Below are 12,552 nucleotides of genomic sequence, written 5' to 3' on the forward strand. Positions count from 1 at the left end.
CCAGCGCGGCGCCGCGCCGCGAGCCACTCGGCTCTCTAGCTGGGGCCACGGCTCGTCTCATCTCGCTTGTTGTCCGGTAACTAAACACACACACCATATACCCCACTATCAATATTTTGTAAGCTATTACTGTCTCCTGTCCAACAGTGCGTTAGTCGGCACAAATATTCAGTCAGATCGTGATAAAATTTGAAAGTGGTACATAGTTTAACAACTCGCTTAAAATACTCAGAAATGTGAAATTGTGAACGTCACAAATCAAAATACCAGAATCTTTCCTGATATTTTAATTTTTTGCTTCTTTACTGCTAAGTCTATTCACAACACTTTTCGCAGCCAGTAGCCACATATACCACTGGATGTACCTGCAAAATCACACACCACTTAGTTAAGGAGATACGATGTCATAAACTTAGGCTGTGTGAAAATGAAACTGCTGGGCGAAATTCGCTAGAGATACACTTGAAATATGTGTACAAACATGTGCGAAATATGTTAAAAATATGTGAAAAATATTTGACAGGTGCGTACGCGGGCAAAGCCACGGATAAGTAGTTCATCTTCAACTCATGAAACGATTTCTTTCAAATTTGGCACACGTATTGTATTGTATTGAACTGGGGACCTAGAAACGACGGAGAGACTTCGTCCCCCCCGTAACCTGCAGTGGTACACAACCCCACAACAGGGTACAGCAGTCCACTCACCCCACAGTCGCCCCACACCGAACCCAGGGTTACTGTGTGTTTCGGCCCCCACTGGACCCCCTTGTGAACGTCTCACACCAGACGAGTGTAACCCCAACGTTTGCCTGGTAGAGTAATTATGGTGTACGCGTACGTGTAGGAAGTGTTTGCGCAGCTATCGCCGACATAGTGTAACTGAGGCGGAATAAGGGGAACCACCCCGCATTCGCCGAGGCAGATGGAAAACCGCCTAAAAACCATCCACTGACTGGACGGTTCACCGGACCTCGACACAAATCCGCCTTCCCGCCCGGAAAGCAGTGATTTAGACCACACGGCTAACCGGGCGGGCTGGTACACGTATTAGTTCCGATCTGGAAAGAAGCACTGCAGGCGTAAGAAACAGGGGCGTCCTATTGCGGTGAGCGAGATAACGTGGAGAGAGAAGGGGGAGTGGGAGATGGCAGAGAGAAGGCGGAGAGTAGAGGAGGAAATGGTCGAAAATGGAAAGTGGAAGAGATAGGTAGAGAGAGGGGGAGAGAAGGTGATGAAAAGAAAGATGGGAAAGAGGAAATGGACAGAGAAAGGGAGGAGGGGGAGATGGACAGAGAGAGGGGAGAGGAGGAGATGGTCAGAGAAAACAAAGAAGACGACAGGAACAGGGGAGAGGAGGAGATGGAGAGAGAGGGCTAAAGGATGAGGTGGACAGAGACGGGAGAAAGGAGGAGATGGCTTAATAGCAGTATGAAATAAATACATACGTAGGCAACGTCAGGTATTCAGCTATTCAATCTATAAAGGAGATTGTTTACAAAACTCTCGTTCGACCCATTCTAAAATATAGCTCAAGTGTGTGGAACTCACACAAAGTATGGCTATCAGGAGATGCTGAACGTATAAAAAGAAGAAGAGCAGCAGGTCTAGTCATATAGTTGTTTGATCTGTGGGAGAGCGACATGGGGATTTTGAAAAATCTGAACTCGCTCGAAGACAGACGCTAACTATCTGCGAAAGCCTACTTAGTTAGTTTCAAGGAACAGCTTTGAGGAATCTAGGAACATAATTAAACTCACTACGTACTGTTGCCTTAGATACGGAGAAGACAAGATTAGACTAATTACAGTGAGCACAGAGGCACTTAAGAAATCATATGCAGTGCGTGCTAGATGGTACATACTGTGCCAGTCCCATTTCCTCCCCTTACTATTATTTTCTCTCTTTTAAAACGTAGGATTTCGTAATTTTCTGATTAAGGCGCTCCGTGATACACATCACCTTACTGCAGTATTTTTCACTGCAGTTTGTTTTTGGAATCATGAGAGTGGGAAAGAAAAGCTCAACAAACCCGTGACGAGTGGAATAGCACTTCTTTTAATCTTTTCTATCACTTCCGTCAATCGAACTTTCGAGGTGTTCCAGAGCGATGAACGCAGAAGAATGGGTGGAGCAAGTGTTGTTTTTGTGTGTGAGCTCTCTTGCGTATGACTTATTCTTCGAATAAATATGAGTATGGTATCTGTCTTCCCCACGGTTAAATTTATGTCTCATACGGACAAAAACTCCTAGATTAACAGGAGCGAAGTCAGCGATTCGGGGGTTTGGACTCCCCTTCCCTAGAAAAAAAGATCTTTACAAACTAAAGTCGAATCCTGCCCCACCACACAGACAGACGTATCAACTCGGAATGAATTTCAAGAAAGACGGAATAAGTTGTGGGTACTGCGTTCTAGAAAATGTACATAGAAACACATGACGTGAAATATCAAAACTGCTTCGCCTTACGAGGGGTTCCACTTCTGCCCATCCTTACGCCCAAGCTCACATCCCGGACAGACTCTTCTACTTTAATGTAGTCACCGATCCCAACAAATGACAGCCGATCGAAAGTCAAACGATATCTGATCATTCAGCCCTTTCTGCGTAGTCATATATGCATTACATCTTAGATGCCAGTATTTTCTCTAGGCGATGATCACCTGAAATGTCCCTGACAGAGGAGCAGCAATCAAGATTTGGTGATTCGAGAACCTAGTAGAACGTGGGGGGACGGCCGGTGTACGAGGTTAGCGGCCAGTTAGGGGCAGACGGCCGCCCGCACAGCCGCGGGGCTGGAGAAAGCCAGCCAGCAGCCAGCAGCCAACCTGGCTGAGCTGGGCCAGAGCGGGCAGACACAGGGCTCCAGCGCTGGCCGCCGCGCCGGCTGGTTTCTCCGACACTTTCAACACCGCAGCGCCGCACCGCGGCTCGCTTTAACGGTCCACGGTCCAGCCACAGCCTGGCCTTGCAGCCCGCGTCTCGCCCTGTTCCGCAACTATGCGGCTCAATCTCCTCTCCTCCCACACTCGTACTCCTCATCACTCATACTCAAGATCGTAGTGTTGGAGGTGAAATGATTAGGCTAAATGCTCTCGAAATGACTGCTTGATTTAGCTACATCACTTTGGGTGAATCTTGCAATAGCGAATGAGTTGAGTGTGTGTATGTGTGTGTGTTTCTGGAAGAATGCATACATATTATAAGAATATATGTATGTATTTGTTGTATGTATGTATGTTTGTTCGTTCGTTCGCTACACATAATCTAAACCCTTGTATCGATTTCGACCAAACTTTGTAGAGGTATTACTTACTATCTGGAAAAAAATAATATAGGGGTAACAACTAGCAATCTTCTATTGGGGTCGGGGTGATAGCGTGGAGATAGGAGGGAGGAGGAGTGATATGGAGGGAAAGAGGGGGCAGGAGAAAATGGACAGAAGGTTGGAAGAAATGTACAGAGAGGGGGCAGGAGAAAATGGACAGAAGGTTGGAAGAAATGTACAGAGAGGGGGGAGCAGGAGATGGGCGGAGAGGGGGAGAAGTAGATGGACAGAGAAAGGGCGAGGGAGAAAATGAGCTAATAGAAGACTGGAACACTTACATAACCTGGCAACGCCAGGTACTCGGCTAGTGGTAAATTAAAATAAAACATTACTCATACCATGTGTCCCATTTGAATTCGTTACATATATACAGCTGGTTACAGAAATATATTTTTTATTTCGCGATTTGGCACTCCAGTTGCTATTGCTTTATTTAACGATCATCATATTTCTTTTGGCGTTCTAGTTGTGAACTTGTGCTTATGCTTCCACAATTCAGTTTTCCAGCTCTGATTATAATTTGTTGGGACAACACTGTTGCACCGTTTAAGCGCCTTTTACAGGTCTAAACAGTCTTGTAAACGAGCTTCCAGCATTATTGGAATTCTACAAAAATCGGTAAGTTCTTACAGTACGACGGGACCCCTGTATATTTTAATCTCAACATTACATATCATCTGAACCTAACAGTCTCCGGATTATGGACCGACAGGGAAGGTCACGTTTCGTCGCCACCAAGGTCCCCGGACCTTACCCTTATATTGATGCCTGTGAGGATGGTTGAAAAGCTAAGTCTACAAGGAACAAGTAAAAACATGAAACGGTCTTTCGGATTATGAAGAGTGCTGCTCTAATAAAATAACGGCAAGACCACCTCAGAAGAGCTGCACGTGGTAGTGTCAAGAGAATTCGGAAGTGCACTGAAGTCGCGACGCAGCTGTATCTCTGTAACGAATAACCTTTTATGCGCCCGTTACCACGCTTTCTAGGCACTATATCAGACGGTGAGTTCTGTGAAAACATTTGCACATAGGTGCATAATGAAACAATAACTTCCGGGAGTACACGACGTCACAATGACATCATCGAGTGCTTGTAAATGTGACCTGATGGAGACCCTGAAGTGACTTGAAAGTGGGGTAGTGGGCAAATTAAAGCTTTTAATGGACATTATAAACCTCACGATCGCAGTATAAATTGAAATCATCCGCTGTTTGCACCTCGGTCTTAGTCTTCAGCATCTACAGCGATTAAGTCACATTCTAGACGACGACTGTTCTCTACATCCGTTGTCAAACTGTGCTGGTGCCCTGAGTATCGGTTTGACATTAAACATTCATCATTTTTACTTTTCCACACAATAATTCTACTTACTATTTACATACATTGCATCCTCAAAAATAGCAGAACCTAACCTGCAGCACGTTAAGTTAATGCATTTGTTCAACGATTTAACATCGTTTGAATATCTAGAGTAATACTAATGAACGATATGAAATGATTAAACGTCTCAAATCAGTAGCACAGATGGCATAGAGGCAACTTGATATCTGCGCGGTGTGTTCTGTGGAAATGCGGCGCATCTCTGAGAGAGGCCACGCGCGGGGCGCTGGGGTATAAATTCTACGGTACTGCCCAAGTGTTTCGAATTATTATCAAGTAGGCATGAAAGCAGACCTCGAACTAATCCGGAGAAGAGGTACTAGGATCGTAAGAGCTCAGTGAAGGTATATCAGAGGCCCTGAGGATACTTGTAGGGATGACTTCAGAAGAAACATGACGTGTACTCGAAAACACTCTTATTGAGTTCATCTAAAGAACTGTAAAATTATGCAGCAGTTCAGCTGCTCCGTCTAGATAAAAGTCATGTAGATGTTTTCAATGACTCGTTACACTAACGGAGGACAGCAAGAGCGCCCTTAAACGATTGTTTGTACGGAGGGGCAGCAAATCGAGAGTATAAAGTATTTTCAGTATTTTGAAAGGTGAGAGGCGGCTTGTAAGTAGCCAGTTACAACCATGTTAAAACGACTATTAAACCTTTTTTTAAAGAAAAACATCTGAGTTCACAACATTTTTTCCTTTCCCTGAGAGCTGGGTAGGGATGGGGGGAGGGGCGCCCTTGTTTGGCAGCAGGCAGACGACTACTACACGACAACTTACGCATGAATGTTGCGGTAACTAATAAAACAAATTTACTTTTCTCCTAAGATTATTACACGGCGCCGTTCCCGTACTACTATTAGTGCTAGTAGTAGTACAACTATTCTGGATTTATATTATTACTATTATTTCAGGTTTGACCAACAAGTTGATCCTCACATCTTGCAAAGCCTTGTCCGTAAAATTTCATTTTACATCATGGTTAGATTTTTAAACAGCTGTGACTAGATAATTTGACTCAGTGGATTAGTGGTATACCAGGCCAATAATCTTCGTTAAACTACGCCAAGCAAAGCTTCGTGGCGTTTCGACCGGATTTCGTGAGGTTACGGCATAGAAGTAACGAAAGATACGGCACAGAAATCTCCAGAAGGTTGTCAGAAGCGGCGTCTGAGCGCTGAAAAGGTCGGCAGATACTGACTTCCGTTGAAAAATTCCGGAAGCTATGACATTTCTTGCGAAAATGACTATGAACAGCTCGGGCGATAAACTGGTAGCACAGTACTGTACCCGAACTTCGGATGTGCATTTCGTAATGTTAGTTTCGCAAGATGGCCACGGTCTGTTCAAAATGGTTCAAATGGCTCTGAGCACTATGGGACTCAACATCTGAGGTCATCAGTCCCCTAGAACTTAGAACTACTTAAACCTAACTAACCTAAAGACATCACACACATCCATGCCCGAGGCAGGATTCGAACCTGCGACCGTAGCAGTCACGCAGTTCCGGACTGAAGTGCCTAGAACCGCACGGCCACCGCGGCCGGCGCCACGGTCTGTACTATGCAATTTGTTAATAAACAGGGCTTCTGAAACTGAGTGTTTAACACCGCAACAATTTCCATCTTATTACTTATCTTCCAGCAACCTGAATGACGAGGGGCCTCATAGCGTCTCCTTCACGCGCTAGGTTCTTACTGGAAAGTCCATTCAGGTCGCTTTGAAACTTCATATCTGAACCATATTCATCTTTAAAATTATCTGCAAAAAAAGCACTTTTTCTCCTCTTTTGAAGACGACGTGTAATGAAACAGTTTATTTTCGTCTTTGCCAGTCTTAACATGTTCCATACATCGCAAAGGACGAGGCAAAGTTGGGTTGTTATCTCCAACTCGTACAATATTTTAGAATCATAAGTGACTGTTGTGTAAAGATCAGGTAGGAGTAACTGAAATGTGTTGTACAGAAGCAAAAGAAAGCTTTTAACTCTAAAGTAAGGATTCATAATACCTGAAAGAGGGTTATACGAACTGCAACATTGTGATGAAACTATAAATGGACCGTGGTGCTTATACTCAAGAATATGTGAATCCAAATAGATGTAGACGACTAGTTGAAGAATGCTTTACACATTTATGTTTACAGCCACATGTCTTGCTGAGCATTTCTGAGTAAAATAAGTTACTCAACTGATTCTGCTATAGGTGACAGTATATTCTTTCTCCAGTGATGACAGTAAATGATGAACAAGCTATACAATGATCAAACGAAAGATAGAGGAGGTACCTGAGTGCATTGGAACAACGCTCCACGAATGGCTACGGACTACGGACACGCTAGAATGTAATTTATTTCGGTTCAAATGATATGTTACCAAAGCTATGTCCGAGTGTATTTTCAGACGAGGGCGTATAAGCTTTTCCATATGATGCAAAATAGTAAAAGAACGTTAAGTTACGATTGTTAAACCACTAATTACATGATTTAAAAACAGTTAAATTTGTGCTGAACCATAAGGATTGTATTGATGATGCTGTGAAACGCAAAGCCAACGTCAAATAAAAAGAAAATCCGCTGTGTAAATCAATGACAGCCGAAGAAGTTTGATGTAGATAACTAGTAGCAGACAGTTTGTGTGAGTCCTGTTCTAATTAACTGCATGTCGGTTTACAATATCTGAAAGCAAAACGCCGAACTTTGATATGATACAGCCGAACGATGCATGTTGCATCATTCACTTTCGTAAGGGAAAGGTCGCTAACTGTTATAGAGCACCAAATGTCTTCTGGAAGTGACTGAATGTTCGAGCACTTACATAATTAATGTTTCTGTACCACTATCAGCCTGAGAAACTTCGACTGCTCCTTTCAGCGCGCCAGTTAATTCTCTTGGATTTTCTGTTGATTCATACTAAGCTAGCAATGTACAGAATTCTGTGGAAACAATCCTTAGGTGCAATTTACGCAATGGGAAATTTTGTTGAGAGAATATTGAACAAAGTTAGGAGATACGCTAGTAGATTAGGATCTAAGAAGCATTAGACGAGCACTAATTATTAGTATCACTTCTTCGTAGCGTTAACAGCCGAAAATATAGCTGCTCAAGCCCAATCCAAAAACTTACGTTAAAGAGGCCTTCTCTGCAGAACGGTTTCGCTTAAACTTGGTTCTGGATTATTTGCCAGCGGCCGAATCTCTATCATTTATCGTAGCAGTGGGGTTTGCATTCTGAAGTTATCATGCAATTGTGCAACAGTTCCCAGAGACAAAGAAAAAAAAATAATAGAATTCCGAATCCACCTTTTAGAGTACCTACAGGAAGTTTGTCTTCTTTACTACGCCCACTTTGCAGTTGGGAAAAAAATAAATGCTTGCTGTCTCCCAAGCCAACTCTTTCGGCGACCAACGTATTTTTTTCATTTGGCAATTTAACAGGATAATTTTGCTTGTTCGATAGAGCACGGTAAAAATTCTTAATTTCTCACATAATCAATGTGACGTAACGGTATCGGTTTCCTCTTTCTATGTTCATATGTCCCGAATATAACATTGATAGTATTTTTTGTTCTTGGCGCATGTTTCATTTTGATACAAAATGCTCTTATATCCCTCGGCAGGAAGCAGTTTCAAGGAAGTGCCTTCCGTAACGGACATTTCGTTCTGAAGACATTGAACTTTTCCACAAATGCTTGCGTCTCTCTGTCTATAGACAGCTGCCACGTTAGTATTCTTTCCATTACATAAATTCTATCCCGAATGAAGTTCTATGAGCACGTACCAACTGCTGCGTTCACTAACCTGCTAACTGAGTTTCAGACGCAGGACACTGTAGGGGTGCTGATAACATATGTCATTTGTGCAATTCTCAAAAGCTACTTTTAGTTGAGTAGACGTACATTTTTGTCCACCACATTGATACTCGTACGAATTTCTTCACTTGGCATATGAATCAGTTTCTGTTTTCTGTAGCTCCATTTAGGCTCACGATAAGCAATACTTCGTTCTCTTATAGCAGTATGCGCGACCATCCACAAAAGTCATCGTCCAGTATGCGAAATACACATCATATTATTATTAGTCTCTTCCTTGTACGATTTGAGCCCAGGAGAAGTAAATGTCTCCTTACGCAAATTGGGCTCTCGACCAAGAACATTTTTGCAAAGGGTGTGATGAAAGAAGCAGAGTGCTTTTCTTATGTTACTCAAAATCAGTTTCTCTTCTTTACGTTTGCAGTTCTACGTTCGTCGGGAGTCTATCGTTCTTCATGACCGTGTCATTTGAGATTACGTTCGTGACATTCTCTTAGCAAAGAACTGTCCGCTCACAATCCTAGCAGCGGATCTACGGCCTCTATCCATCTATCCCTTCATTACAACTCGTGAGCGTATTGATACCCTCTAACAGTACTCAAGAGTGGATATCTCAGGCTTTGTACGTATTGTTATACGTAGACTCGCTACAATGGCTCGGCATCCGTCACTTTAACCCTGATCTTTACATACTAGTATTAACCTTGCCTTTTATATGGATTTTCACGACTGTCAATGAGTATCTGACAGATTGACTCACAGGGAGATTTGGCGACGTAGTGATCAATTATGGTTATTTGATACGATGTCTAATTTTGAAACTTAAACATAGATAAAATAATTAATTGTTTCCATAATGGTAATGTTTCGTTACATACACTTGTGGCGTAAAGCAGTCCAGTCAGTTAGTTGCTTTCCGATATTCCTATATTATCTTCTACGTCCAGTTTCCGTGACATATCGGAATTTCACATCGCCGTCGCGATTAATGCACTCGTACCAGTCAGTAATAATACTTTGTGACGATCTGTACCGACGAGATATTTTCTTACAATATTTTGACCACTACACAAAACTCAGCCTCTGCTAATTTCACGTATCCTTAGCTCGTGGAACCTGCTGTTAAAGTTCTGCCTAATCCCAAATTTAAAAACATCTCTGGGAAGGCTAGGAGGAACATCTAATTGGTTTGCCCTTGCGACTTACGACATTTGATGGTTACTAATTTCTCCACCACAAGAAGCTTTAGACAGCAAGTATCACTTCGGTGGCCTGCAATGTGTTATCTTGCGGTGCACAAGAAGGGGATCAAGCAGTCATTCACTCTGCGTCCAGGAGACAACACTAGCGTCACCACTGCCGAAGCAGGCGGTAGAGGTTTTAGTCGCACTGTAAGCACAGACACTGAGCACAGCTACGACGGCGGTGGTTAGCGGCAGGTGGAGTCTGGTCTTACCCGTGGAGGCCATGGCCCGGTTCGCCACAGCTGCAGCGCGGCCCTCGACGGTCGCCTCCCGTCCTGTTGGTGGCCGGCACTCTCAAAGTCTTCAGACAGACTGCCGCGCCCGCCGCACCCGCTCGCGCACCTCTCGCCGCGGCTCCCGCTGACGTCACTCGGCCGCGCGTGCCCATTGGCCGAGCCGGGCATGCCGCCTTCGCATCGCCTTGTACGTCTCGCGACCGGTCCTCGGCCGGCCTCTTCCTCCGCTACAAGTCTTTTACGAAATTTATTTCTGCAAGTCTTTAAATTTGTGGCTCCGGTCAGTCCAGCATTCGCCCGCGCCTCCACCGCGACACGTAGTCTCTGCGATAGCTCGGGGATCTTGCAGCTTGCTGCGCAGAGAAACTAACACCGATAACGAGGGAAAAGCGTGACCGTAACCATTAACTGTACTTCACTCTTTAATGTATGGCAGTGTGAATCGGTGACCACGCCTCACTATCAGGTGATATGCAGAATTCTTTCTGTGATTAGCTTGATCCGTTTGCGGTCACGGCAATGTGTGTTGTTCTGTACATGGGCACAAAAGTTTGTTAGCTCTTGTCGCTAATTTTACGACCACCAGTAGGAAAATTTGGATATTTCGATGCTGGAAACAGAAGCGTGTAAGCTACGATAAGAACTTGTACATCAACTGAGGATAGCTTATGATCTCCTAAATGATGTGGTTTTTCTTTCTTTCTTTTTTTTTGCGATCACAGAGAAGTTCTTTCGGTGCAGTGAGGGCTACTAGCTTTCCCATTTAATACAGACCTACCAAATGGGTGTTGGGAGTGTTGTAGTTCCCATCTTACAGCAAACGAATATTGCTAACGGTAATTAACTTTTACCACTCAGACATATGGCTACTTTGCGGCAGCAACGAAAGGTTTTGCAGACAAATTTACGAAAGACAAATATTTTTGGTAAATTCCCTGTCCAGCACACGGATTTTATTTGAGAATACCTTTCATTTCTCTATAGTCAGTATTGCTAGAAAGCATGTCCCGCTACCCTTCAGGAACACAAAGTGACATCAGCGCTAGGTAACTTGTAAAAAATAAAGAAAAGGCAAAAATGCAAAAAAGTAACGTAAAAGGTGCAACAGGGGTGAGAGTAGATTTTTTTTATGATTACCTAACCCTAGCCATATTTGACTTAGGATCTTAAAATTAATCAATATCAAGATTTTCACTGTTTGCTATTCTTGTTGTTGTCCCATTAGGAAACGCAGTCGTACTCGTTAAACTTTGTTGAGACATAATCCATGACAATTCAGCAGTGTGACCTAAAAGATGGGTAACTGAGGCTTTGATAGTCAGCAAGAGAGATATGCTATCGGTGATTCGTCACCATTTTTAGGTCCTTGCTAGAGCTAGTGTTTGTTAGCCCATGACGGTGCTCAAGCGCTGACGCGCTGTGCTTCTGGAAGTGGAATGCGAAACCGTGGTTATGATCAGTGTCTCAACGCGTCGGCGCACATAAGCGTTATTTCTATCTGATTCCTCATACTGGCTTGAAAAGTAACCAGCATTACAGAGCTATGCAGTGAGACATTTTCTGTAAGGCGAGACGAAAACTGCTAAAGAAGCACAAAGAATTATTTCCCTTAGCATTCACATTTGGATTTATGAACTTAAACTGTGTCAGTTGGTGTTGAGTTAGAGACTACATGTGTTGCAAGTGCACGTAGCTATAAGGGGTATTCAAATGAAAACGAGACAAATGGGAAAAAGTAAATAAACTGTTTGTTGTTTCAAAGCTAATCTCCATAACTGTTGATACCTGTATCCCAGTGGGAGACACGACGGTCCGTCCCTTCTCCCATTATTGGAAAAATATTTTCAGTTCCCTACGGGACAATGATTGTACCCAGGCGTGCACCTCTTCGTCCGAAGCAAATAGACGGTCACAGATATCTTTCTTCAGGGCTCAAAAAATATCAACTAGCACAGGGATAAACCGGGAAGTTATAGAGGATTTATAAGGGCTTCTCAGTGGAACTTCTGAAGTGTGGTCTAAACAACTTTGGCAACATGTGGGCGCGCGTTATTCTGCATCAGAATGATGCTGTCTGTCAACATTCCTGATAAGGGAACCTCCCCATCGCACCCCCCTCAGATTTAGATATAAGTTGGCACACTGGATAGGCCTTGAAAAACTGAACACAGATCAATCGAGAAAACAGGAAGAAGTTGTGTGGAACTACGAGAAAATAAGCAAAATATACAAACTGAGTAGTCCATGTGTAAGATAGGTAAGATCTAGGCTTACGTGAGCTCAGGAGTGCCGTGGTCCCGTGGTTAGCGTGAGCAGCTGCGGAGCGAGAGGTCCTTGGTTTAAATCTTCCCTCCAGTGAAAAGTTTAATTTCTTTATTTTCGCAAAGTTATGATCTGTCCGTTCGTTCATTGACGTCTCTGTTCACTGTAATAAGTTTAGTGTCTGTGTTTTGCGACCGCACCGGTAAACCGTGCGATTAGTAGACGAACGGACGTGCCTCTCCAATGGGAACCGAAAACATTTGATCGCAAGGTCATAGGTCAACCGATTCCT

The 12,552-nt window shown here is 43.6% G+C and overlaps 1 protein-coding gene across 1 annotated transcript in view; it reads right to left on the reverse strand.

Moving 5' to 3' along the window:
• The window catches only part of LOC124594527, a 605,846-nt gene extending 595,779 nt beyond the window's left edge, over window positions 1-10,067 (reverse strand). The window contains exon 1 of the mRNA XM_047132903.1: window positions 9,975-10,067. Within this exon, the coding sequence (XP_046988859.1) occupies window positions 9,975-9,987 (13 nt within the window). The 5' untranslated portion in view covers window positions 9,988-10,067. The remainder of the gene's footprint in view (window positions 1-9,974) is intronic.
• Between the last annotated feature and the right edge of the window lie 2,485 nt (window positions 10,068-12,552).

This window comes from Schistocerca americana, chromosome 1 (genome assembly GCF_021461395.2).
Source record: "Schistocerca americana isolate TAMUIC-IGC-003095 chromosome 1, iqSchAmer2.1, whole genome shotgun sequence".
NCBI lineage: Eukaryota > Metazoa > Arthropoda > Insecta > Orthoptera > Acrididae > Schistocerca > Schistocerca americana.